General features: G+C 37.9%; 3 protein-coding genes across 3 annotated transcripts; all 3 read right to left on the reverse strand.

Moving 5' to 3' along the window:
- Positions 1-1035: 1035 nt before the first annotated feature.
- On the reverse strand, positions 1036-18380 carry arrdc1a (arrestin domain containing 1a). The gene is made up of 8 exons (XM_036598515.1): positions 18155-18380; positions 11629-11739; positions 9238-9288; positions 6612-6766; positions 6113-6295; positions 5529-5705; positions 3481-4042; positions 1036-2083 (listed from the first exon to the last, which is right to left on the reverse strand). Exons 1-8 carry the CDS (start codon positions 18270-18272, stop codon positions 2043-2045), a joined length of 1398 nt encoding a protein of 465 aa, XP_036454408.1. The 5' UTR covers positions 18273-18380; the 3' UTR covers positions 1036-2042.
- Positions 18381-20291: 1911 nt separating this feature from the next.
- On the reverse strand, positions 20292-21382 carry LOC118827660 (P2Y purinoceptor 4-like). Its single transcript, XM_036599099.1, has one exon. It carries the CDS (start codon positions 21380-21382, stop codon positions 20330-20332), a length of 1053 nt encoding a protein of 350 aa, XP_036454992.1. The 3' UTR covers positions 20292-20329.
- A 1629-nt stretch (positions 21383-23011) lies between these two features.
- On the reverse strand, positions 23012-25617 carry LOC118827225 (P2Y purinoceptor 4-like). Its single transcript, XM_036598516.1, has 2 exons — positions 25552-25617; positions 23012-24342 (listed from the first exon to the last, which is right to left on the reverse strand). Exon 2 carries the CDS (start codon positions 24340-24342, stop codon positions 23308-23310), a length of 1035 nt encoding a protein of 344 aa, XP_036454409.1. The 5' UTR covers positions 25552-25617; the 3' UTR covers positions 23012-23307.
- Positions 25618-27327: the final 1710 nt, after the last annotated feature.

Below are 27327 nucleotides of genomic sequence, written 5' to 3' on the forward strand. Positions count from 1 at the left end.
GTGGTTTTGGATAGTAAATAAAATGGCTTTCCTTGTATTGCAGATACTGTAAAGAAAGCTGACTCCATTTCACATCAACCCACTCTGAAAGACAGTTTATATTTCAACCATTGAATTATGCAGAATTTTTGAAAAATGGACGGAATTGCCCTTTCACTCCACTACAATTCACAATAAAATATACTTTTCATTGCTCTCCTTTCTGCAAGACACTGTGAAAAAAATCTAACCAATTAAATAAATAAATAAATAAATAAATAAAGCACAAAGTTAAATCGGACACCCAATATCAGGAATTTGGATGGGGGTCATTTTTTTTTCCCATTTTTTAAACTGAAGAAGAAAATCTTAGAATATCTTGCAATACTTTTCATACCTAAGTACATTTACAAGCAATTACTGTTGTGCTTTAGCTAAAGTAAACATATAACACTTACATTTTCACTTGAGTAATATTTTAGTAAGGGTATCTTTCACTCAAGTTCTGGATTTGTTTACTAATTTTCCCTGCAAATTAATATGTTAAAGGGTGGAATCCATTTAATGGGCCCATAATATGGAAAATTATTACTACTATATTAATTCTAACTACCATATTTTCCTCACTAAAAATAGACTGATATAGACACAATAAAATTTCAAAACATATGACCCAACAATACAGGGCAGCCAGTGAGAACAGATATCATTTACATATATCCATCTTAAAGGCACAGTTACAAATAAATCCATCTTAAAAGGCACAATAACAAATTCTGTTTAATTCTAAAGGATAAAGGGAGGTTGTAAATAGCCATATTAAAGTGAATTATTACTATGAATATTTTTGGTACATAAACCTAAATATTACACATGGACCTCAGGGAAAAAAAGAAAAACATAGGATATGGGTCCTTTAAATTAGATGTTATGACAAAATGTTTCATACATTACGATGTTACAAATTTCATCATTTCTAAAAATAAATTCAAGCTCATCTTGAAATTATAAAATATTTATAGTAATGGTGTCTAGTACACAAGACAAAGCAAGACATTTGGCTTTGAAAACAGGTTTATTTAAATGTAATCAAATATCTTTAGATGAAAATACAATACTTTTTACAAAAATCTTAAGTAGAAACACAGACAAATATATATATTAAATTAATAGGATAAAACATTTCCATTATTGCCCAGATGTGTGTATGAATATGATTTCTACCTACCTTCTTATCACATTTTACAATATTATCACAAAGTTGGATTTAAAAATGGCTGCAATTATGAGATGCACACATGTAGGCGTCTGAATTACATAAATAGCAATATTGTGGTTATATATTGTGGGTATATCTGTCTGAAAATGGAAAAAGACTTCCATTACAGGACTTTGTATAATGGTACATTAATTTACTGAACCCTGTTTTTTCTGGCATTGATTGACGGCACATCACTTGTGAATTTGTCCAAAATGCAATAACAGTATTTCAGAACATCAATGATAACAATACTGTGTATGTTGAATATCACAGTTAACCTTGTTACTGAATATCGGTGCACGTCTACTTTTTCGACACATTTATAAGACAGGTTCTAAAATCTTATTAACCAACAATCAGTAAATCAGTAAAAAGAACAAACAAAACCCAACATGAACAGAGAGGATAAAGATTTTAGTGACTACGGCTCGTTACTGAAAGTGCGCAAAAAGGCCCACTGGTTAATTAGCATAATATTTAGTTTGTTAGTGTTTTGAATGATCCACAATAATACTAATAACAACAATTTAAAACTGATAACTTTTTCTCTTGGGCTGTCCAAATGTCACAAAACACAATGACTTCCAATTAAAAACTAATAAACAATCATACATTTAAATTAGTGGCATCACAGATGCCACTCCATGCTTGCAGGAAGAAAAAAAAAAAAACCTTCACTTCAGTCTTATTGCTCTAATCACTTCCAGTGTGAACATGGTCCCGTTGTCCCGAAAGAGCAAGAACTGTGAGTCCTAAAATGAGTGATGAGGTGTTATTCTTTAATACAGACTGCATAAATCCTTTAGGTGTTGGTGCAGCTGTCTTCATAAGATGGTGGAGGCTCTGGAAAAGAAAAAGGCAAAACATTTGGTTATTAACATTAAAATGAACAAAGGTGACTAAGAGCATGCACACCTAACTGTAAAATATCCAGTAATTACCACTTATACCACTAGGGTGTGCTACTCAGCAATGAGAACAGCATTTGCAGATTTAGAAACAGCGTACAGTTTCCCTGTTCTTAGAAAAGAACAGAAAAATAGTTCACTCAGAACACGAGAATAGAAATTTTTAAGTTCAGAGAAATGCACAGAAATTACTACCTACAGTAAATCAACTGTATGCTACGTATGCAGATTGAGAAATTAGGTATTCCTTAAAACTCAAATTTACACATCGTTTAATTTAAGTTTATTAGCTGACCGAGTAAATATGCAAGTCTATCACCCTGAACTCCACGTAAAAACTCTTGAGCAAGAGAGCCTCACTGAAATGGGTACAAACATGAAAAATCAGTTTAATCAAAGCCACTGCAGGAAGAAGAAATTAAAATAAATAAAAAAACGTATGGATGTAATGTCAAGCACACCACACATACATCTGTGACGAGTCAGTCGTCATTCAAAATGTACATAACAACATGTTTATATGTTAGGCAGGGTTTGATTTTATAAGGCTTAATATTTTATTCACCAACTTTATTAGGTACACCTACCTTGTACCTTTATTCACTGCCATTTTATCATATCCACTTCGTAGTACTACAATTACAGATTGTAGTTCATCCGTTTCACAGGATGCTGCTGGCTAGATTTTTTTGGTTGGTGGACTATTCTCAGTCCAGTACTGACACAGAGCTGTTAAAAAAAAACTTCAGGAACCCACTAACATGTCACTACTATGTCAGTGTAGATGCAGTGCTAATAATGATCCACTACCCAAATAATACTTGTTCTGTGATGTCCTGTGGTGTCCTGACCATTAAAGAACAGGGTAGAAGAAGGCAAGTTATGCAGACAAACAGATGGACTACAATTTATAACTGCAATTTGAAGAAATGCACACTTATGGTACATTTACCTGATAAAACAAACAACAAATGTAGATCCAAGGTAGGTTTACATTGTTAAATAGCCAGTCAGAGTATACGCATCATGACAAAATGTGCATGCATGCATGCATGCATGCATCAATGTAAGTGTGTGTGTGTGTGTGTGTGTGTGTGTGTGTGAGAGCACCTGAATGGGTAGAGAGGGAATGCAGCAGCAGCTTTAAAGCCCAAGAAAGTTCAGAACTATGAAAATTCAGCAACAGCTGCATACATTTAGTATACATTTAGTATAGCGTCACCTCTGGATGAAAAAAACTTGTGAATGCAAAACAACAAAAATGAAGATTCAAGGTTTTGCTTTGACAGCAATGATACACAAAAGAAAAGTGAATAGGTCACAGGGCCTTACCGTGTGGGTATGATGAACTCCTGTAGTCTGGAGGCAGGACGAGGGGGCAGTTGGTTGGGACGGGTGGGGCATTTCCCTCCGTGAAGAAAGGGATGGTGGCCCCCGTGGAGATGCAGAATTGGGGTGCTGAAACATTGCTGCTGTTGCTGCGCTGATTCTGTGGGAAGGTGAGGCCTGGAGCGTAGCTAAAGGCGTTGGGAGAAATGGCAGCCTCAGAGCCGCTGGCCTGCTGCTGAGAGTGGATCTTGGTGGGGATCTCCTCACTGTGGCGAGAGCCCGCATCCAGCATATCTGGCTCTGGCGGAGGGGCGCTCGGGGCGATGCAAGTGCTGCGGGGCCGTGGGCGGGGGGCAGGTCTGGGGGCTGTCTGAGGAGGAGTGGTGGTGGAAGCAGAGCGAGATGAAGCTGTGGTTGTAGGAGTGGTAGAAGTAGAAGAAGGGGTTGCGCGTGGTCTTGGGAGAGGGGCCGCCGGCCTGGATGGAGTGTGGAGGCTAGGATCGATTGCAACATTTCCAATGTGGATGGGCAGAGTCAGTAACACTTCCGGGTACTTCAGAGAAACCTGACAAATGAGAGATGGTTAATTAGTGATTAAAAAAAGAAAAACAGAGGGACAAGACAGTGATATACAGTGGCCCAAAAAGTACTGGGCACATTAGCCATTTAGTTATGAGTAAACTTTAATGAAGGTCTTTAGGTTATGTCATAAAATATTTAACAAAACGATGTGTTTGAGAAAAACACTTTTAGCATTACACAGATGACGGATTCTTTCTGTGGAGAAACCCTGGAGAAGAATTCCACTCAGGCTGCACTATGAATACAGTAAAGTACAGAGGCAGAAACGTCAAAGTCTGGGGCTGTGTTTTTCTACAGTGGTGTCGGTGAGCTCATGTTCATTGATGGGAAAAGGAAGAGGTACGATTAGTTTATAAGAAACAGGAAATGTCACACCTAATTTGCCTCAGCTCTTACAAGAGTGAAGGTAGTGGATAGCGAGGGACTTACTTCAGCTGACCTTATTCTCATACAACAAACTGCAATACATTGTCATATCTGGGTTATAGTATTGCATGTGACATGGACTACATTTAAGTTTTAGAAGTCACCGTTTTCAAGGACAATCACAAAAACATAGTTTGATGTTAAGTATTATTGGCTTATAGCTTAGAGTAATTCTTTATTATGTGTGGATTCCAAACCTTTAAATGATAGATTTGTCTGTGAGTATAAGAATGTTATTGTCATTCGTTATCATAGAAACAAAATGTAGTTTACAGACTCGGGACTGTTGATCTAGAATGTACATTGAATGCAAATGTAGTTCAATATATAACTATGCAATTATTCATGTAAGTAAGGGTTTGGTGCGAATGGTGTGAATTTTTACGATTCTTATTTCAGTTTCTTTACAGAAAAATGTCGTTTTTATCCTTTTTTAAAATCCAGGACTTTCTATTAGCCAAAGTTGCAATATAAATAGTATTTGCTCTTTAAATGAGCCAAACTGGCCTTTTAAAGCCAATGAAAAATCAGCTGCCTATTTAAATAACATTTATTAATCAAATAATCAAATCAAATAAAGTGCTATCTTGCAAGTAAAAGGCACAATTTAGCACAATGTGTGTATTGCACAATAAGTCATGCACAATTATGCTACGATATTTTAATGCAGACGTAGCATTAGCGTTCAAATACAGCACAAGTGCACTTACATGCTTCATTCTTCGTGGAATAAAACTGCAACATAAATCGGCCAAAATAAAAATAATTCGCCGATTACCAATTGCATGCTTGGAGTTAAAATGTATCCCCAGTAAACACATTTAAATATTTTAGCAAAACAGCAGTAATAACTTCTGACTTCAAGGAGTTTAACAGTAATAAACAATAAACAGATAGAGGGGAAAACCATAGAGTATACAATACAGAGGGTGGAGGTAATATTAGGAAAAATATTAAACAGTGTAAATAGTGGGGAAGATATTTCCTTTAATCAGAAGAGTGCATGAATGAGTAACTCCAGCCAGCAATGGTATAACACTCACCTGAATAAAATAGTTAATCTTGATGAGATTACAGCCAGCCAGAGAAGACTGGGGCAGAGGAGGCACAATGATCTGCTCTTTCCACTCAGCCTGCTTTCCTCCCTTCACTCCAGCCCCCTCCACTTCTGCTATCGCCCTCAAGTCGTGCGTTGGTCTCTTTGTATTATATGTAACTTTCTGATAAAACACATAGAGAAATGTATAATTACACAGATTAGCAGAGATGCACTAACATGGGAATTTTGGGCCATTACTGATATCTGATATTTATTTTTATATCTGCTGATGCCGATTCCAATGCTGACATATAAACACTTATAAAATGCAGAAATTGAGAATACATCTACCCGGCTTAGTGTTATGGACAAATATAAAATTTATTTTTAAATGGTTAAGCGCACTAAGTAGCAGCTCAGTGCCTTTCACTGTTTAATTTGAAATATTGGTCAAATCTAAACATTTGTCCAATACCAAAATGGCATGATTCTGACATCATTGTACATCCTGACTTAGACTTAAATAGTCTTAGCTCTTTTCTGTAGCCACACTGCCTGTTTCAAAAGGTAAAATTCTTATATTGTTACCTGCATCAGACTTGCCACCACATGGCCTGTGGACTTCCCTGATCGGTTGTCAATCTCAGCGGACACTTTGATGACCTGACCTGGAGCGTAGCCTCGCAGGTCACTGTTAGCTGTCAGCACAACTGTCCCATTCTTCACCAGACTGTACGAGAAATTCTTAGTTACAGATGATGAGCTTGGCTCCTGTGAAAGACAAGGCACACTGTCCATATTTTGATCATCACTTTAAGAGGGCTGTCCCAGTTACTCAGATAAACTTGATTAAAAAAAGAAATTCATAAAAATACTGGTCTCTTTTACAATAAAAATCTGAAAGATTTTAGCAGCTATGCATGGTTTATTATTGTTCAGTTACAGCTTCAGTTATTTTTTTTCCTCCATTTGTTACTCAATTCATCAACAACATAATCGTTAGAATACTCGATGACTAATATAATCACCAGTGACAGCTCTATGTATTAGTAGACAAGCATTACTGATTTGACTTCAGTAAACTGACATTTATGTCAGGAACTTCATTGAGGTTAATGTTGTTCAGCATATAGAAGGGCTTCTCTGTCCGGTAGTCCTTTGCAAAGCGGGGAGTGTCGATAAAGGCTCTAATTCTGTACATAATCCTTCCATAGGGGCCTTCATATGATGTTGGAGCTGTGGCTGGAAAACAGAGAAACAATTACAAATCTTCAAAAAACATATTTCTTCACTTAATAAACTGATTTCAAACATGAAAAAATGTATGATTTTCCAACAAAATAATCAAAAGGCCATACTGTTTTTTTCAAAATGGCACTGTTCTAAGGGGGCAGGTACTATAGCAGTGTCTGCTTCAGCAATAAAGAGAAATGTAGTAAATGCCATTAGAAATTAGGAACTGCTTCAGCATGCTCAGGCATGTGTTTCTGTTATAGGATGTTTTTTTCTTGTACATCTTCCCCCTAGTCATTGAGGAGGAACAGCCAAAAAGAGGAACAGCTAGGGGAAGTTTCAGGTGCCTCAGAGCGACACCGCAGCTGTTCCTGACTGGGCCAGTTTCTGTTTGTGTATCTTGTTGCTAAGAAAGATGACTGCAAAGGCTAAAGTAGGCCACTGTGTTCATTCTCTTAATCTCTGTTAAAACAGGTTAAAGGTTGAATGTTTATTCCGCTTAAGACTTTTCAGTTATAATAAAACTTTACTATAAAACTTTGGCCAATGTATGCCAACATTTGTAAACAAACGTCTTTCAAACTGCTCTAAGGTTAAATGCCATCCTTTTCAATATCCTATCACACTAACATTATGGGCTAGATGTCCTGACTGCATTTTTTTTTATTAGGTCCACTTTTGACATTCACGTGGGTTTATGCCCCAAAATATTTTCATTTCTGTATGACTATTTTCCAATCTCTCTTTATCCATTAGAATGCTTCTGTTACTGTGCCTTTAAGACTGATATATGTAATTTACCTCTGATTGGCTGCCCTGTATTGTGCCTTATTCAAAAAGTAGTCTGGGATGAAACATTACGTATAACTTCAACATCAATACAGCTGTAAGCTGTATAGACGGATAGCTTAGTTTGGAACAGTATGGTGTTGAAATTTTGACAATGTTTACATGCTCTATCAAACTCCTTTATTTAAAAAAAAAAATATATATATATATATATTTTTTTTTTTATGTGCCTCAGCTCCAAGAGAACTAAGACATTTCAATCCCTCCTGGAAGTGAAACTTGGACCATTACCATGTTTAACAAGATGGACTGTAAAATGTTTTACAGACTGACTGGAACAAAACAACATTGAGGTTAATCTGGCAAATACTGAAAAAGCTGAGCGGAACCTGATATTGTGTCAGTTTAACTCCCAGTCTTATTACATACTAAGGCTTTTATTGACTAACTAGAAGGACTTCAATGCAAACTGGTTGAGCTATTCTTAGGTTACAGAAGTATGTAATAACACTTTAGGCAATCCAGCGGGCCCTGGCCATGTAAGGGGTTAATGGCTCTATCCAAAACACCAAAGGTTAGTATTTTTTGGTGGAAAAATTGCCAACATTAAAGCACATTTGATACAATGTTTGGGACCACGGTGCTTTAATTTTTTCTTCATTTTGCAGAACTGTTGTATAAAAGCAATAGAATATTCAAGGTTGTATATTATCACAAACAAAATCACATCTTTGGGTTGTGAATGCAACCAACACCACAGCTGTGATGTCATTTCTGATAATAGTCCCTCTCGTGTTCTGTTACTTAAATCTATTCCCCATCTAGCAAGCTTGCTTCTCCCTGTTTACAGTTTATTATATGGTGTTTATATTTATATGGTGTAAGAGCATAAAATAGAGACATCAGTTTTAGCTTTTAATCTACATTATGTAAAATCTGGGGATTTGGAGACCTCTCTGGTGGTAATTTGTAATCGCATGCAGCGTGCAGAAGAACATTTTGTAATGTTGGCTGTGCCTCGAACATCTTCCACAAGCGGATGAATCTGATGATTGAGAGTGCATTAAAAAAAGTAATGAAAGAGAACTTGATGCAGGACATGTCTTCCGGGGATATAAATGAATTATCTACTACTGTCATCAAATCTTCATCAGTATAATGTTGATTTTGCTTTTGAAGCCATAAAGATTGAGCCAGACTTTCTTTTTGTGTCTATGCATATAACATTATTACGTAAAGACGTACAATGTTGTCCGAAAAACTCCAATCCAACCTGACACCTCTGACTTTTTATTTATTATAGGATTTGCAAGGTGACTCTCAGCAGCGCATGTACACCATATTTTAACAAGTGTTTTGTCCCTCCTGACTAAAGCTAATTTTTTAAATTTTAATGAAAACATCTTAAATAATACAGCTTTAAGTAGCAGAATTAGCTAACTAAGGTTTGCAGCAAAGGCCTTAGTTTTGTACCCATGTCTTTTCTAACTGAGGCCTCGAATGAACTCTACCACAACCTTAACCAGATCACACAGAAAAAGGAACCACTACAATATGTGGTGTTCGAGTGCTTTGTTCCCACAATAAACAAACAAACACAGTGACTGACTCATATGTATCGGCGTGAGCGAGTGTAGAAGAACGCAGGGAATCAGGTATGCCTGTGTGATGTCATCACTTTGCAATCTTACCTGGTATGAGAAATTTGAAGGGAAAAGTGTGCTCGCCTTGTTTCAGAGTGCCTAAAAAGTGAAGACCCACAGTACCATATTATGCACGGCATAAATAAACCACATAACTGTGTGTAAAACTCACTGCCTTCCACAGAAATCAAGATGCTCTTTGCTCTTTAAACATTAGTTCTTGAGTATTCTTACATAGTTCTTGAGAATTATAACAGCTATGATTAATACTTCCTGTATTCATTAACGATAAACACAAGTTTGCAGGAAATCCAGACAGCATTAGATCAGTATGCTTTTCTCACTTACAGCCAACCATGCAGATTACAAACAGCTAAAGTGAGGAAAATTTAAATAGTTCAACTAATACCTCAAACTGAATTATTAAAATCACATAAAAGAAGGCCAGTCATGTCATATCACTGATTTACTCAGTGATCTGACCTCAGTAAAGCACAAAAGCTGATTTAATAACATGAATGCTCTTTTCTTTTTTCCTTTTGTTGAGCCAGATAAAAGCGTCCAAAATCTACATCGATATTCAGCAAAAATCTATATACTAACCTACAATGCTGGGTAGTAAGTGACAGCAAGTAATCTGGATTATGACCTCTGATTACAAAAATCAAATACTTGAAATCAGACCAGCATAACTTTGAAAATATGAGTTAAGTCAACCTCAAGTCAAAACGACCTTTTTTACCTAGTTCATGTCCCTGGACATATTAAGAATGTTTCACCTCCCACTCCCACCACTCGTCCTATCACTGAGCAAAATGATCAGCTAGCTTTGAGACTCACAGTAATACTGTGTTTTACTTGGAAATATGTGACGGTAAGGAAAGAAATTGGTTATGATTTGCAATTCATATTGATGTTTTACATTTCAGGTAATGTGAGGTAAGGTAGTGTCTTAATTTAATTTACTGAATGCACCCATAATTTGCATAAAAGCTGTGTCATTGTGACTGATAACAATAGTAGCATGGTTTTTGGGAGAAGAAGAAAAGGGGCAGGGGTTATTGACATCACCTTTTCATATGGTTCAAACTTGAACAAACAGAGGGAGGAACACAATTTGGGTGTATAGAAACAATTGGCTTCCAACTGTTATCACTGACGTTCAGTGAGAGCAAAAGTGGCTGCGTGTTCCAAAATGCGAGTTTATATATCATATATATAATCGCATATACAATCAATGGTTGCAGCACATCAATGATTGCCTTTTGCTCTTGTTTATACAGCTCAGATTCTTGTTACAGTGGAGGCTCTCGAGGGGAACTGTAGCTATCGACTTTGCTATTGCTTTTGTTAGCTTGCTGTTCACTGATTTATCCATAGGTCTCCTGCGAGCACTGTTTAGCATAATCTGCTGACGGTGCTAAGGATATCGCTATGAAAAGCCTAAAGCTGTATTTGAACAGGCTAAAATCACTGAATCAATCATAGCAACAGATAGTTTAGAACTAAAGCAGTTAGGCTTCGGCCTGGACTACTATCAAGGTTTAAAGGATCATAGTACAAAACAAAATTGTGGCATTAATAATTTGTCATGTTTATGCATTATTAACTTTGACAGTCCTAACAGAAACCACTTCAACCTCTGTGTGGTGTTCGGGTCTGTGGCACCATTTTCAATGTTTACCAAAAGAAAAAATGATGTGATTTATTATTATTTCAACCTCAGATTTTTTTGGCCTTTGCTCATTTTCTGTGAAGAACATATAAAATAGCACATTTTCAGTGACTTCAGTGACATTGTTCACCCCCTAAACACTTATATTACACATGTAATATGTTGGGGTGAACCTGTGGGGAATAAAAGTGTGGAGGCGCTGTGTCCCTTCACTCTGTTCTCCTCCTACATGGCCTGCTGTTAGTGTGTGTGTGTCTCGGGTGTGTATGTGTTTGTGTTTGTGTATGTGTGCATGTGTGTGAGGGTGGACAACATGGACAGGCTGCTGACTGGCTACAGCTGCTGAAGGAGAACCCTACGCTGGACACTTGTGATATTTTAAACATCTGGTATTTTTACATAAATTGTTATGGCTGTATTGATTTAAAAAAAAACAATAATGCAGTGGGGCCACCAGATACGCACAGTGAAAAAAGCTCTAAAGTAAATCAAAAGTAAGCCAAAAGTAATCAGATTAGATTACACATGAACTAACTAATCAATCTAAAAGACTTTCACTGGTTACATTTTTAGTCATTCAATTTGTAATTAGCACTGAATTCCTTTTCTTAACTAATCTACTCAACACTCTGGCACCGCCAGAGTCTATGTAGGTAACATCAAGACACAGTGGTACATGTTGTATAATAATTGTACCTTTTGTACCTTTTGTGGACAATAGCAGGGAGGAGATAGCATGGAAATGAATGTTCCATTGTGAGTACCTTTATCTGCCACTGATAGAGAGCTGCTGAAGTACTGCTCTTCCTCTACCCAGGCTGTGTCGTTCACTTTGTTGGTCACGCCACAGTAACCCTGGCAGTTCACCTTGATTTCTGCAAGTCAGAACAAAGCAAATGATAGAAAAAGGAGATGGCAAGTTACCTATGTGCATAATGACAGCTGACAGAATGATCAAATGGTACTGAAAACAGTGTACATAAAGCTACATGGCACCTATATTAACTTTCATGATAGAACGTATATAGACTGATACTGATATAAACCTATAACTAACAAAAACCCATAAATATGTTTACAAAGGCTTATTCCAACAAGTGACAGCAGTCAAAAGACTGGCTGAGGTGAAATTACATCAAAATGGACAAAACCAGCCTTTCTGACAACAGTCGTTGATAAAAGCCTTATGTATGAAAAAAAGTTTATGTATGTTCATGTCAGTGGTCATAAGAGGCTTGTGAAGGTGTCGTGTAGCCTTATGAATCCTGGCCTTCAATAAAGTGTTACTGATCACTAGAACTGACACATGACTAGCCATTTCACAGTACAAAGATGTGAAGTCTGCATCAGCTTTACTGCTCCATCACTTCATTAGCTGTGGCCAAGTGAAAAAAATCTGTTTCAAAGATCGTTTTCTCGACTGGTTCGTTTCAACAGGTTCAGAATGAGTCAGTATACCACAAAACCTTGATGGCTGGTGTAGATTAACCAGAAAACTGTTTCATGAGAACATGAGGGATGATCATATGACATTTATAGAGGGTAGGCATGTATATACTATATACAATATGACATTTAATGAAATCTTTACAAAATGACTTCATCAGCTTATAGATTCCTGTTATAGATAGCACTCTTGCTCATCATCTATTACATTGAGTCTGATACTGATATTGTTTTTACAAGAGCTACAAAAATCAGAAACCAATTAACTAGTATGAACTGAATTAACTAATACTGACCACTGTAATTTAATAGAGTCAAAAATTAACTCCAGTAGGTTTAGTTAGATAATACATTACTGTCTGATATGACTCTCAGTTGTCAACTGTCGAATCACAGAGAAACCCAAAAACTTTAACAAAAACTATTAAAACATGGGGTGGGGCTTTCCAGAATTTTTAGCAGGTTTGTTAGTTTGTCTTAATGAGCTCTTACTGTTCTTAGCCGTCATCTGTTCTCTTCATAGAAATATGTATGTTTGTGTTGTAACATGATAGCTGCATTTTACCAATGCTTGTTATTTTTGTTTCTATTAAGCCAGGCAAGTGAATATTAAACACAACAAATTCTTTTTTTTCTCCCTACATCGAGTTGTCTGTTACAATAAAAAAAGAACGGCCTGCCCTAGTAACACCAAGAAACTGTATGCTAATGTTATAAACTGATGGTAGTAAAAATACTGCAAGACAAAGAAGAAGTAAGCGTTTATAGATCTTAACACACCGTGATGGTATTTGTGGTATATATAAACGGAAATCACTACTTGCCTGACTGAAATCATAACTGAAATTTCATTGTTTAGTACGGAAGTTGATCACAGGCAACAGATATGCGTCTCAATGGAAAAAAGAAGCACTTGATTTTATTTTGTTCTTCACTCTGCACAAAAAAAAACAAAACAAAAAAAAAAAACAGTTGCAAGAACCCAAAATATCAAGTCAACACGATGCAGTCTTGCCCAAGGACTCTTGGTTCTTTATCAAGTGGGGAACCAAACCTCAGTCTGTTGGATGGAGGGCAGCAGTGTTTCCCATCACACCAACATTATGAAGAACATGGAGGGTGATGTAACCATTATAATTTCCATTGAACATGCACCCTGTCTCAACAAGCATTAAATAATTAGGTAAAATTAGATAAGTTTTAGAAACTGCTTGTGGGCATGCCATTCATCAGACTTCCCAGCTGGGTGGACCATACCCATGCTTTGATTCCCCACCCAGGCAACCACATTGTGCTGTATAAACAAGCATCCTTGGGAAAGCTTCCTAATGCTACATAAGTCTGCCTCTGTAAGATGATTGGGCTGGAAATTCTTCTGGATAAGAGTGTCTTCCAAAGGCCATAACTGTAAAATAGACTAAACATGCCCTCAAATGTAATATTTTACTGTCAGCCTAACATTGGCTGAACAACCAACCTTAGTAAAGATGACGACAAAAGCAAAAAAGCTGTTAAGAAAACTCAAATCTTAATGCATCATGTCACCCTGACATTTTGAATTCTCCCATTTTTTATACAGCGTATTTCTAATGCTTGATAAGGTCTTCACTCAAAACAATTCTCATACATATGGTGAAGTCTAAACCTAAAACTAGCAGTGATCAACCAATTTATTGGCTTATTTTAATGTGAAGAAAGAAAGAAAGAAAACAAGAAAGAAAACTTAAAAAAAAACAACACAAAAGAATCTGTGAATTCTGCATTTTATTTTTAAAAGCCAATAAAAAGAACATGTGCAATGGGAGATGGTAGGAATGTGTGTTTAATTATCACGAAAATAAAGTCAAAGTACAAAAAATCTTTATGGTCCTAAAAATAGTCTTTTTTCTTTGAAGAGGATATGATCTCTTATTTCTTCTGACCTCTTTTACACCGTCCTTTTTTCCAGAATAACTTCCTATACCAAAAGCAGAAGCACTGAAACTTTAAAGCTTTGACATTACAGAACTACAAAGTCCTACTAAATACTCAGCCACATGAATTATCAGCATTTTACTACACAGACTGAACAATGACCTTGTTGACTATTCCATTTCATTCTTGCCTATTTTGCCTCGCCAGGAATGCTAACCAACCAGTTCTTCACAGACCTGACCGTCAGTAACGCCCTAACAGAGTGAGAGCAGGCTTTCTTTTCTGTTCACTTCATATTGCTGTTCCCCACAACAATACAGGGCTGTCACAGAAGAGCTAAATGTTTACACAGAGTCAAGTTTCCAACATTTGCACTCCATATAACATCTACAGCCCATCATCTCCAACTAGAAGAGTTTAATTGTCTAACATGAACTTGTACAGACACCAGTCAGACCTCAAGTGAAAGCCAAACGCATTTCGCAATCATACTTTCTGCATTATTAAAGGAATGGTTCACCCAAATTTAAAATGTACACAGTGTCACCCAAAATCCTTCCTTGAATTTTAAAATTTTACATTCGCCTCGTAGCTCCAAAGAAAAACTAAAGAAGCAAAGTTTAGACATCAGACATGTCTTGGCTGATGTAATATAACTGTGGTAATGGGTAAAACTGTGTACATTTGATTTTTTTCAGGGAACCATCCCTTTAAAATGCCTTTAAAATTTTCGTTGACATAGGCTTCCATCACTTTTTCACATTAGTTTTAAAGCTATAAGCGTCGGGTGCAACAATGGCAGTATTGTCGGCCCTGAGACTGCAGAAGGCCAGCTGGGGGGCTTCTCATGCCTTATTGTGCACAGGTGGTACAACAGCTGTATCTTTGTTACAGGTCTAGCCAATCTTGGAGCTTTGAACAATAATGGCAGATTAAAATACAAGGAAGGCCACTGAGATCCATTGTCACTAAACAGATCATACACATTTCAATATAATAAATAATTATATAGATTTTACAACTGTGGATCTGTCGTAGCAAAACCTTACCCATTTTTTAAAGGTTTTTATTACTATTAAATTTTTACACTATTTGAAAATGCAAAATGCCTTTTAAATTGTGTTAACTTTTCATGACAAACTAATAAAAACAGTCCAAAATCACTTGGATAAAAATGTTGTTATATTACAAGTTATAAATGTTTTTTTTTTCTCTTATAAAGTAACCACATTGGAGACATAAGATGTTGTAAAATATTTACTGAATAATAGAGCAATAAATAGTCCAAAAGTATGAAACTGGGCCAGTCATCATGAAATGTCATTTAAAAGCTCTGTTTTATATTACCAACTATAACTATCAGATTTAGTCATATATTTATTGTTGAATATGGCTAACGATTAGTGGCCGCCTTTTGCCTGCTCTTTTCAATGATGACGTCTATCCATCTATAGGTCATAGGTATTAACCTCCTTAACTTTTCTATAACTTTAACAGCAGAACAATCCAAATAGTCGTAATCTTACCGGAGCTACCTTTTTACTGTACAACTGATAAGGTAACTCTTTTTAAAAAGCTGAACACAATAGCGTATCTTGCCACCTGCCTATCCAGGACCACATGATCTGGTTTACACAGCATTCAAGAATAACAATAACGCTAGAAACAACATCTCCATGAACAATGGCCTCATATAGCCATACAGAACAGACAACAAAAACTCTAAATAGTGTCCTAAGATGATTTAAAGGGCTAACTTACATTACTGTAGTATTTTAGGGCTGAAAAATTTTTTTATAGCAAAATCAAATTTGAAAGAGTGCAATTTTCAAGTGCTGCAATTCTAAGCATAGCCTACATTATCAACAACATAGCCTCAATGAGTTTTGAGAGAGGAGATTTAACCTAATAACATTGGGCTTCATTCACCAATATCCTCCTAAGCTTTTTCTTACATTCTTTCTTGAGGAAGGTCCTAAGAAAAGGTCTATGTCAGATTCATGACGTGTTCTTAAACCGCAGAACTGTTTGCACCTTTGTGCTCTTGAGTGTGTGTAGACTCTGTTGTTACCTAAGAACAAATCCCAAATAAGAAAATATTTGTGGATGTTAGAAAACTGAGTAGGTGGGTTTTAAGAAAAAAGGCCTTCATAAGAATGATTGAATGAGGTCCACTGAGTTTGTGAACTGTCTGCAGACGAGTTAGACCAGTCCGAACCACAACCACAACTAACTGCCAGCCTGGCACAGCGTTCAAGCCTCAAGCCAGCAAATGTACCTTACAATACTGGATCTAAAAAGGGCTGGACTTTAACTTACATAAATAATCACAATTTAAATCCCAATATTGATCAGAAAAATTAGATATGTTCCCCAAATTGTTCAGTTCTATTGTATTTTATTATTTTACATAGGTTACGTGGGTTTATGTAAAAATAGTTTTAATTCATTTATACGTGACCATTTCCAACCTCTCTTTATTTGTTTACCTTTAAGACTGACATAAGTAGCTAGTTAACATGGCTGGCTGCCCTGTATTGTGATGAACAGGCAAATATATGCAAAAGTATGTTTTTGTGTGACAACACAAAGGCATTTTATTAAAAACTGGCTTTTTTGCAGCTTAGTTTCCAGACCGTATGGACAGGACAGGAAATGGAGAATTTCTATACTAAAACAAACTCTTTACTTCAAAAAAGTGAGGAAATTTTGATTTTCCATCAAACAGACCATTTAAACACAAAGGATAAGAGTCAGTATCCTAGGGTGGATTCTTTGCTACCACCAAAAAGGTATATTCTGGGACGATCTGCCAGGTTTTAAAAGTAGATTATCAGGTGCCGATTAGCAGATTATTTTAAGGTAAACTGTGAATCATTAACCGTCCAGACCGGTTTCTGAGTTGCTTGAGGGCTGAATACACATGAGCCATTTGGAAAAAAAAATAACAGCAGAGCAAATGCTGAACAGCAGATTTACAAGATGCAGGCCAAGCTTTTTGTAAGTTAGACCCTCATAAAAAAGACTATGTATAGGAATTGATAACCACTTATATGAGAACAAAATATTTCCTCATAGGCTACATCATGGAAGAATGTCAGAAATAAGCATTTCACACTGGGTCTGTATGACACAGCCACCATTGCCACTGAAAGTCTGTTGTTGTTTTCCTCTATGGTCTAACGAGGTTTAGGTTGGCTTCTTATTGGAATTATCCGTCCCACCTTAAATGGAGCAGTTAAACTCAGGCGCCTTGAAGGTTCGCCTTACTCGAATAAGACGCTAACTTTAGCCTCCTGTGTTGTAGGGATATTTGAGAACGCTGATAAGCTAAGCTAACCCTTTCATAACGTTGGTTTCGACTGTATTACATATTAATAACTTAGCTGCATGACAGAGGGATTTCACACAAACAGAGGTGTGAACTTGTAGAAGGCCTTCCTTTTTTCTAAGTGCTGCTCTTTCGGCTTCTTTCTTCCAGTAAAGACAGGCCACCACAGCCCCCGCAGCTAGTTTCGTTGGCTAATTTAGCTAACTAGCTAACCTAGCTGACCAGTAGTCGCACTTCATGGAAGCAGTGTCAACAAAAACATTCACATGATGTGTTTGCTTCTGGACTAATAGCCATATGTACCAGGCCTTTTGGCCAACTAAAATGTGACCAAGGTTTGTGGTAAACACCTTGTTCCCGAATGCTGTTGTTACAGACTAAAAACAGTCCTGCATAAAACATTAACGTTAACCCATTAGCTATACTTAATGACCAATAAAATATGACCTCAAGTTTGTGGTAAACACCTCTAATGTTTTTACAGGTTAAAACAAGAAAAACACATTTTTCCCCTGCTTTTAACCTGTGAGAAACATTCAGGAAGATGTTTACCACAGACTTTCCGTCATATTTAATTCCGTTGGAAACACCGTTCCTACCTTTGCACTGTATAGACTGGGCAGTATTGATTTTCACAGTGCCGGAGATGGACTCGCCGGGACTGTAAACCACTTTGTTGTCTTTTAGAGTGATCTCAAACGCCTGAAGTTTCCCCATCTTCTGTTGTTTATTTGTGCTTCTAGCCACCGCGAACGGGCGGCTGACCTGCACGTCTCGGCTCGAGGAGGAAACTTTCCCCACCTGAGTTTCTGCCCGTCATCATGACATCACGGCGCTCACCTGGCGCGGCAGGTGGGGCTGGAGCTGTGCGCTAATCCAGCACCAAACACAGCTGAGCTGTACTCAAGTAAAATTTGCCTGTATTTCTATACTGTACTGAGTATTTTAAAATGACAGCCCTTTTGCTTTTACACAACTATGTCACTTTTCTAATATCCAATTCACAATAATAAGCAAAGGACAATGGACACAATCAGCGTATTTATTAAAGGGCAATTCCATCGAATTTTAAACTTTTCTGCATAGTTCATTTGTTGAGAAACAAAATCAGTAGGTTTTTTTGATGCAAAGTGGTTAATTGTAGAGAAACTTATATAGGCTACTAAGATTTCTTTACAGTCATGGCGTTAGGAACCAGGGGTCACAGTGTCTACAATACAAATGTAGCCATTTTATTTATTCTCCATAACCACAAATGTACCTACATGTCTTCTGAATTTTTATGTGTAATGTCCATTTATTCATTCATCATCTAAACCACTTATCCTCCTGGGTCACAAGCGGTGCTGGTGCCTATCCCAGCCCTCAGTAGGCCAAAGGCAGGCAATGCCCTGGACAGGTTCCCACTCCAACGCAGGGCAGACACACAGTCAGTCAGTCAGTCACTCACTCACTCACTCACTCACTCACTCACTCTCTCTCACACGCACACACACAGACATTTATACCTAGGGGCAATTCAGTATCTCCAATTGGCCTGACTGCATATGTTTGGACTGTGGGAGGAAACTAGAGCATCCGGAGGAAACCCACGCAGACACAGGAAGAACATGCAAAAACACAGAGAGAACCTTGTTTGCCCAGCCAGGGAATCAAACCCAGGCCCTTTTTTGCGACAGTGCTACCCACTGCACCACGATACCACCATAAGTAGTGTAGATAGTAGAAAAAAATGGCAAATCTGAGTTAATACATTTTCTCCTGGGACTATTTTGCTTAAGAATGCTCTACGTGTACTGCTCCACCATTAATGTGTCTGAAAGACACATTCAGACTAAAACCTTTCTTAAAAGTATCATGAATCGTGAAATATTCTGACTTGGTAAGTTTCCTGGTGAAGCATTTCACGTCAAACCGCTCTGAATGACTTTGTTTACATCTTAACCCTGTAATAATGCAGAAATGTTGAAAAATTGGTGGAATTGCCCTTGAAAGCAATGAATTAAAGGGAACAATAGAGAGAAATTCCTAAGGTTAAAGGAGCCTAAAACTAGCATTATATCCCTCAGCCTCATCAGTCATTATTTTCCCAACATAACAGTCTGAAGAATGTTTAGCCTGAGGAACATCCATGTTGATTAATATACCAATTATCTTTAAACATCCTAGAATATCTTATAACATACGTAGAATCGAGGACCATTTGTCCTAGAACCCTACAGAACAAGGAGCATTTAGGAACCTTTACTTTTAAGAGCATACTACATATACATATAATACATGACATTAAAAGAGAAGCCGGATACACTAAAGGGAACATTAGAGTTCTTTATTTTCATATGCCCATCTGATCTTTCTGTGGATGTGCAGTGAGTGTGCAACACACTGTTTTTGTTGCATATATTACAGAACATCAACACTCTTGTTCCTTGTTGATATTCACACTTACGCTTCATATGTAAGTTGATATTCCACAGGAAACATACTAATGATATTCAGAAATACTCACTCACATCTGCACATATCATTAATTCAGTGATCTTTACAAAAAAGCTTTACTTTTGAAAGAGCTAAAAGCAAAATGACAAAACTATGCTGTAAAAAGTCTTTAAATAACACCTTAAAATCCTAAAAACATGGATGGAAGGACAAGAAAAAAAGATCAAAAGTTCATGAGAAGTGATAAAAATGTCTTAATAATCTCTGCAGAAACACATTAAAGTATATTCACCATAATATAATAACCAAAAACACCAAATAAAAGCATAAATGGTTCATGTAGATACTGTATAAACACCACTTCTTTTTGCAGAGTAGCTTACTGTGTCTGATTCACTTCTGTTGTCTCTTTCTTGTTCTTTGACCTTTGTTTTTCTCAGAGATTTTCTCAATGCTTTGCTGAAATTATGTGAGCCAAAGAAGTAAATAAGGGGGTCCAAGCAACAGTTGATTCCTCCCAAGATGAAGGTTGCATAATATGCGGTTTCCAGTTGTAGAAGAAGAGGACAGCGCGTGGGGTAGTACTTCTTAACAATTACACCAACTGTCCGCACAATATTGAGAGGAAGGAAGCACAGTCCGAAGATGACCAAGCATATTCCCATCATCCTCAGAGACTTCATTTTGATTGCTTGGCCTTGAGGGGAATTCACATTGACGCGGGACAGCGAGTGGGCCAGGCGGCTGTAGCAAACCACAGATATGGTGAAAGGTATGAGGAAGCCAAAAATGAAGAGCACAAAGTTGATGGTGAAGTACGAGTCCGTAAGTTTCTTCTGGTGTATGGAAAGGCATTGCTGGTGGCCTTCATCGGTTGTAACAGGCAGAAGAACCCCATAGATGATGGCTTTCACCGCCAAAAAACACCACACTCCAATACATAGTTTCTTCACAAAGCCTTTCCTTTTCATTGGTGAAGCTTGTTTGATGTGGACCACCATCACATAGCGATGAATGCTGATCAGGGTGAGGAACGCGATGCTGCCGTAGAAGTGAGCGCTAAGCAGGGCTATTTTCAGATGGCATGCAAAATTTCCAAACTCCCAGTTGCTCCCTTTGGCAAAGTAGGCAGCCATCAGCGGTGTGGCTGGACAGGCGATGGCATCACTAATGGCCAGGTTGAACTGCAGAACAGTGCCAGTCCTCCATTTGCCTATCTTGCAAGTGAAGACCCACAGGCTGAAGCCATTGAGAAAAAGCCCCACCAAATAGACCAGGCAGAGGAGCACGGTGAGGGACACATGCTGAGCTTCTGGAGGACAGTCTGTCTCCGAGCCATTACTGCTGTTCTGCCAGGTGACAGCCGTTGTAGGAACTGAGATGTCCATTTTGAGAGGAGACTGAGAAAGTGAACGTATTTAAACACCAATCACCAGCGGAGGGGAGGAAAAAAAGAGGAAGGAGAAGTTGCTGATGTGGGGCAGGGCAGTACTTTATTCTTCTATGGATTTCAACAATAAGTCCAAAACTGAAAACAGAAATGTCAGTCTAATAAACAATGATGAATCTTCAGTGACAATGACAATAAAAGGACCACAAAATGGTCACAAACATAATAATAATAATGTCCTCTGAGATACCCAAAACAAATAAAAATTTTAATGTAATTCAAAAAAACTGCATGTAATGGTACCTTCAAGTATGCAGCAGTGCCAAAAAATGTTTACCAGACAAAAAAGTCATGTTTTGAAAGTGCTAGAGTGCTCAAAACTGCAAGTAAATTTACTGAAGGGCACACACTGTAAGACAAGCAGCGCACTTACCGCAATGTCTGGGACTAATCATGTTTTGTTTTTCATGTCCCCATTCTTACAAGTGATACATTACAAGGAAACAAGACGATGCGAGTGTCACTTCACCAGTGTACACTATGACGCTGCAAAGGCACTTCCTTTTTAAGTTTTGTCATTTGGTCATACACACTTGATAATATTTTTAGAGGTACCATATGGGTAGCTTGGTCAGTCAGATCATAGTAATCAGTTGCTAACATCAGACAGCCGAGTGGTTTTGAATAGTCGGAGATCACCCTTCATTAATTTATGTCCAGTCAAAACAGCCGTTTGGTACAAGTCATTCATTTTTCAGGAGATATTTTTAGGAGAGCAGATATGACATGATCCACTTGCATAAGGAACAGCAAAATCAAAGAAAATAAGTGAAAAAACAGGACTTTCCAAAACTGTTTGTTGAAAGGTTAAAAGGTAAAAGAAAATGAAACTGAACAGACATACAAAACCTGGCAGACCACCAAAACTGTCAACATCAGATAAACGGTACGTCAATGTTTCATCTGTAAAAGATAAGTGAAGATAAAGATCTTGAGAAAAGTAAATAGACAAGGAAAGAACACTTGCAGATGAAACAAAGAAGCTACTGGTGTTCTCAGAACAATGCTACCCCAGAGCCAAGATCTCTACATCAGTGAATAAACTGAATGTATGAATTTACTTGGATCATGAGAAGCAGAAAATGCAAACAACTTCTAAGGCTGAACTTTGGTGGCGTGGAAAAATATCCCTGCAGATTTGTCTGAAAGCTGTAGGCAATGAGTACACACAGTAAATACTGACAAATCATATTATATTATTATGTTTGACATTAAATCTAGTTGATGAGTTTTCTATGTAATTGTTTGTTAAATATATATTTTATGTTTTCTATTTATATTTAAGTATAGTATATTCATATATGTGTGTTCAAAGCACTGTAGACACTCCCTTTAATGAATTTAGCTACTTTAAGCTGCAATCAATTGCACACATGCAGCTTGTATAATCTCCATAGAAAAGCAATGAACAATAGAATTGGACACTTTTAGCAGCTTCACAAGAGCCTCAGGTCAAAATGCCAAGCATCAACCAAAGGGGTTTAAAGTACCCCAGCATTGTGGAACTGCATTCTCTGGAGTGATGGAGCTCCTTCCAATGCCTTGCAGTGCATGAGTTGGAGTGACATTTGTGGTCCAGAGCTAATCATCCAACATCAGTACCTCACTAATGCTCTAGATGTTCCAACATCTAGCGTAAAGCTGTCCCAGAGAAGTAGAGGCTGCTACTGCACCGTTGATTTTGGAAGAAACATTGGACAAGAAGGTGTCTACCAACCTTTGGCTATAAAAGTTTATACCAAAGCAACATTTTTAGTCCAGGCCCTTTGAGGGCCCCTTTCACCTTGGGGTGCTACGTAGTCAGCTCCATTATTCCCCTAGCTGTGATGCCCCTGTACATTTGTATATAGTCAGGCATAAAACCTAGCGAGTGTCTGAATTATTTTCCTTATTACCTGCAGAGCGAGTGATATGTGTGTTTAGAGCACTGTTATGCTCCTGGTCCTCACGAGGTGTTTGGATCCTAGCCCCAATTTTCCTCAGAGAGCTGTAGATGGCTTTCGTGAAGTTTTGCGAGGAAAAACAGTAGATAAGTGGGTCGAGGCAGCAGTTGGCTGAAGACAGGATCCATGATGCAAAATAGGCAGTTTCCACTTGATAAAAAAGTTTGCAGTTGTTGGCAAAGTATTTTCTGACCACCACAACCACAGTGCGAACCACGTTCATGGGCAAGAAGCAGAGTCCGAATATGACCACGCAAACAGCCACCGTTTTGCGAGATTTGCTCTTTATCAGCTTGCCCTTCTGGTGGCAGGCATTGATGCTGGACACAGACTTTGCCAGGCGGATGTAGCAGAACAGTGATACGGTGAATGGAGCAAGGAAGCCAAGAATGAGTAGAAAAAAGTTCATGACAAAATACACCTCAGTGTTCTCTCTCTGGTGGATGCTAAGGCATAGTGTATGGTTGTTTACTGTGCTTACATCCAAAAGACAAAGGCACACTCCTCCTTTTATCAGCACAACAAGCCAAACCCCTACGCAAAGCTTCTTGACAAAGTCCTTTTGTTTCATGCAGGAGTCCTGACTGTGGTAGACCACGGATATGTAACGGTGGATGCTGATGAGAGTAAGAAAGAGGATACTACCATAAAAGTGAATTGTCAACAAGGCAATTTTGAACCGGCACATGAAGCTCCCGAAAGGCCAGTCTTCGCTCTGAGCGAAGTAAACCATAAGAAAGGGTGCTAGTGGACAAACAATAACATCGCTAATGGCCAGGTGGAACTGAAGAATGGTTCCAGGCTTCCATTGCGGAATGCGACGCATGAAGACCCACAGGCTGAAGATGTTAAGGAGAAGTCCAAGCAGGAGAACCAGGCAGATGAGCACGCCGATGGAGATATGTGGGGGTTCCAGTGAACAGGTTGCGTTTGAGGAAAGGCCTGTGCTGTCCATCTACAGAATGAATTTAAGCAAAGAGGAATTGTTAACAGAGCCCAGCTCTACTCTGAAAAAGACTGTAATATCATTTACATCCTGGACACAGCCAATACTGAATGATGAAGCTAAAGATGACTTACGTTTATCACAAATCTTAATGACCAAGGAATATTTTTGTGCGATACAATTAGAGCTAGCTAAAGACAAGTCATATTCTTTACAATAACTTTACAATAAGACTACCCTTATAATTTATGAATGGTACAAAATTTGTTTATTAATGGTTATTTATTAGGCCATAAACACCTAAAAATGAATAGGCAGATATAACACATAAAAAGTGAGGCAACACTGACCTGTTGCTTGCCAAATAGTGAGCCCACAGTTATCTATACTGTTAACCCTCCGATCTTGCTTGTTACTTACTTGCTTGCTAGTTACATATTTCTTTTCCATCGGTCAACATTGAACCTCTCAGCTTTATCAGATATTCAAATTTATCAGATATAACACCTCATTGTTGCACTTTTAACTTCTTATTAATGATTTTAAGGTGTTTATGACCTAATTAATAACTATTTGATAAATAATTTGAAACTATACCCTTTATGAGGGTAGTCTTATTGTAAAGTGGTACATTATGACCACGGAGTACAGTTGTATGCAAAAGTTTGGGCACTCTGGTCAAGCTACATATTTTGTTGACTTTCTATGTGAAAATAAGTAGTCGTGCTCCAGAGAACATATTTCTACACATTTTAATTGATATTTGATGTTTTTTTTTCCCCTAGAGATGTTAAATTCATATGAGCAGAAACTGCCATATTTAAGTTTATTCCCTGTAGAGGATGGGTTCACTTATTTTCACTTTGAAAATCAAAGAAACATTTGACCGAGGGTGTTCAAACAATTGCGTACGACTATATTTCTGTGCATTGTTTATTGATAGTGATGTAGTAATGGAGGAATCAACAGACAGTTCTGTTAATTATCACAAATAACCATAAGCATGGAATGTTTCTGAGCATTTTTCAGCATTATCATACTACTAGAGCCAATGTTATGAAAACTGAAATTCAAGTTTAAAATTAAGTAGAATATTATTAGATCTGTGTTGCCTCTCAAAAAAACGCCTGTTCCTCAATCCATTTCAAACATTACGCACATCCATAAGTAGCCGTAACTGCAGTAAATGATTGGATAAAGAACAAAATGATTACTTACATTTGGAGCACCTTACAGTCTGACTAGGCTGTGAAGAGAAGTGAGTGAACTTACTGTGGGTGTACACAGTAATTTCTAGCTAACCTCCACTTGTGGGTAAAACTTTTGCTCAGCTTCCTGTCTGCTAAGGTTCCTTTCATGGTCATGAATTATCTGAAGACCTCTGCAAGGTCTAAGAATTCACAGCCTTCAAAGAGGAGTTTAGAGATGATAACCTTTGCAGTGTGTAGGCTTTACATTGCTCTACAGCTCCATTATTCCCCTAGCTGTGATGCCCCTGTACATTTGTATATAGTCAGGCATAAAACCTAGCGAGTGTCTGAATTATTTTCCTTATTACCTGCAGAGCGAGTGATATGTGTGTTTAGAGCACTGTTATGCTCCTGGTCCTCACGAGGTGTCAATTATCTGAAGACCTCTGCAAGGTCTAAGAATTCACAGCCTTCAAAGAGGAGTTTAGGGATGATAACCTTTGCAGTGTGTAGGCTCACGTTAAGTTTGCTTTACATTACATATGTACATTCTACATTACATGTGTACATTTGATTTACATTCTGCATCGACAGGCTCAACATCAAAAAATGACAAAAATATAAAGCATATGCCCTGCGATGGACTGGCGACCTGTCCAGGGTGTATCCTGCCTTCCGCCCAATGACAGCTGGGATAGGCTCCAGCACCCCACCGCGACCCAGAAGGATAAGCGGTTTAGATGATGTATGTATGTATGTATAAAGCATATTTTCTATTTTCCACAAATCAAGACACAGCAATAGCTTTTCCTCATCTTCTCTGCTTATAAATATAAATGTGGTAGTGATTGGAGTTTAGAATCTGCACCTTTGACACTTTGCTTTTCAGTCAGTGATGAGTAAGAGTAATCAAATGGCCTGTATCTATTTCTTTTGCACCTTATTTTGTCCCAAGGTCCACTTATAATGTGGATTTATGTACCAAATACAGGCTGTTTTTAGACCTTCAAGACTGACATATGTTAATGAGCTCTGTTCTGATTGGCTGTACTGTACTGTGCCTTATTCAAAAAGCAGTCCAGGCTAAAACACTTTGTACAACTTCAGCGTGAATGGGCAGGGCTAAGCTCCTGTAGGCTGAATAGGTGGATGTATTTAAATGAGTTGGTTTTTATGACACCACAAAAACAATACAATCAATATAACCTGTTTTTGCAGCCTAGTTTACATGTATGGACTGTATACACTGGGGAGTGCGCAGAATGTTTAAAACTTTATCATTGTTTACACACTACATCTTCGATTTCTTAGTGAGGAACATTTGTTTTCCATGTTATGGGCCCTTTAAATAAAATGTAAGAGGCGTTTCCAGTCACGTATGCCATTCCAACACTGGTCCTGGAGAACTACCTTCCTGCAGAGCCTAGTTCCAACCACAATTTGCCATCCTGCTCCAGCTAATCAACCTCTTCCCAAGTCTCTGATTGGCTGGATCTTGGAGTTAAGTAAGGGGCAGGGCAGCCAGTTGAATACAGGTTGGAACTAAACTCTGCAGGAAGGTAGCTCTCCAGGACAAGGGTTGGAGATCGCTGATGTATGCCATAGAGGACCTAGGTGGGTTAATCTAACAGTGGTCTGTTAGTTAGGAGAGGTTATTTGGTCAATTTCATTTTAGGTAATACACACACACACACAAATTCTCCCAGCCACTCATCCTCGGGGGGAAGCCCATCCCAGCAGTCATTGGGCGGAAGGCAAACACACCCTGGACAGGTTGCCAGTCCATCGCAGGCCAGGTAATACA

This window comes from Colossoma macropomum, unplaced genomic scaffold (genome assembly GCF_904425465.1).
Source record: "Colossoma macropomum unplaced genomic scaffold, Colossoma_macropomum, whole genome shotgun sequence".
In the NCBI taxonomy this organism is placed as follows: domain Eukaryota; kingdom Metazoa; phylum Chordata; class Actinopteri; order Characiformes; family Serrasalmidae; genus Colossoma; species Colossoma macropomum.

Bases quoted from the DNA above. Each gene is read 5' to 3' on its own strand.
- LOC118827660 (XM_036599099.1), bottom strand. From the start codon at position 21,382: ATGGACATCTCAGTTCCTACAACGGCTGTCACCTGGCAGAACAGCAGT.
- arrdc1a (XM_036598515.1), bottom strand. From the start codon at position 18,272: ATGGGGAAACTTCAGGCGTTTGAGATCACTCTAAAAGACAACAAAGTG. The intron at 11,740-18,154 runs GTAGGAACGGTG...TCTGACTTGCAG, and splicing joins CCAGTCTATACAGTGCAAAG to AAATCAAGGTGAACTGCCAG. The intron at 6,767-9,237 runs GTAAGATTGCAA...TCTGTTTTCCAG, and splicing joins CTTCAAATTTCTCATACCAG to CCACAGCTCCAACATCATAT.
- LOC118827225 (XM_036598516.1), bottom strand. From the start codon at position 24,342: ATGGACAGCACAGGCCTTTCCTCAAACGCAACCTGTTCACTGGAACCC.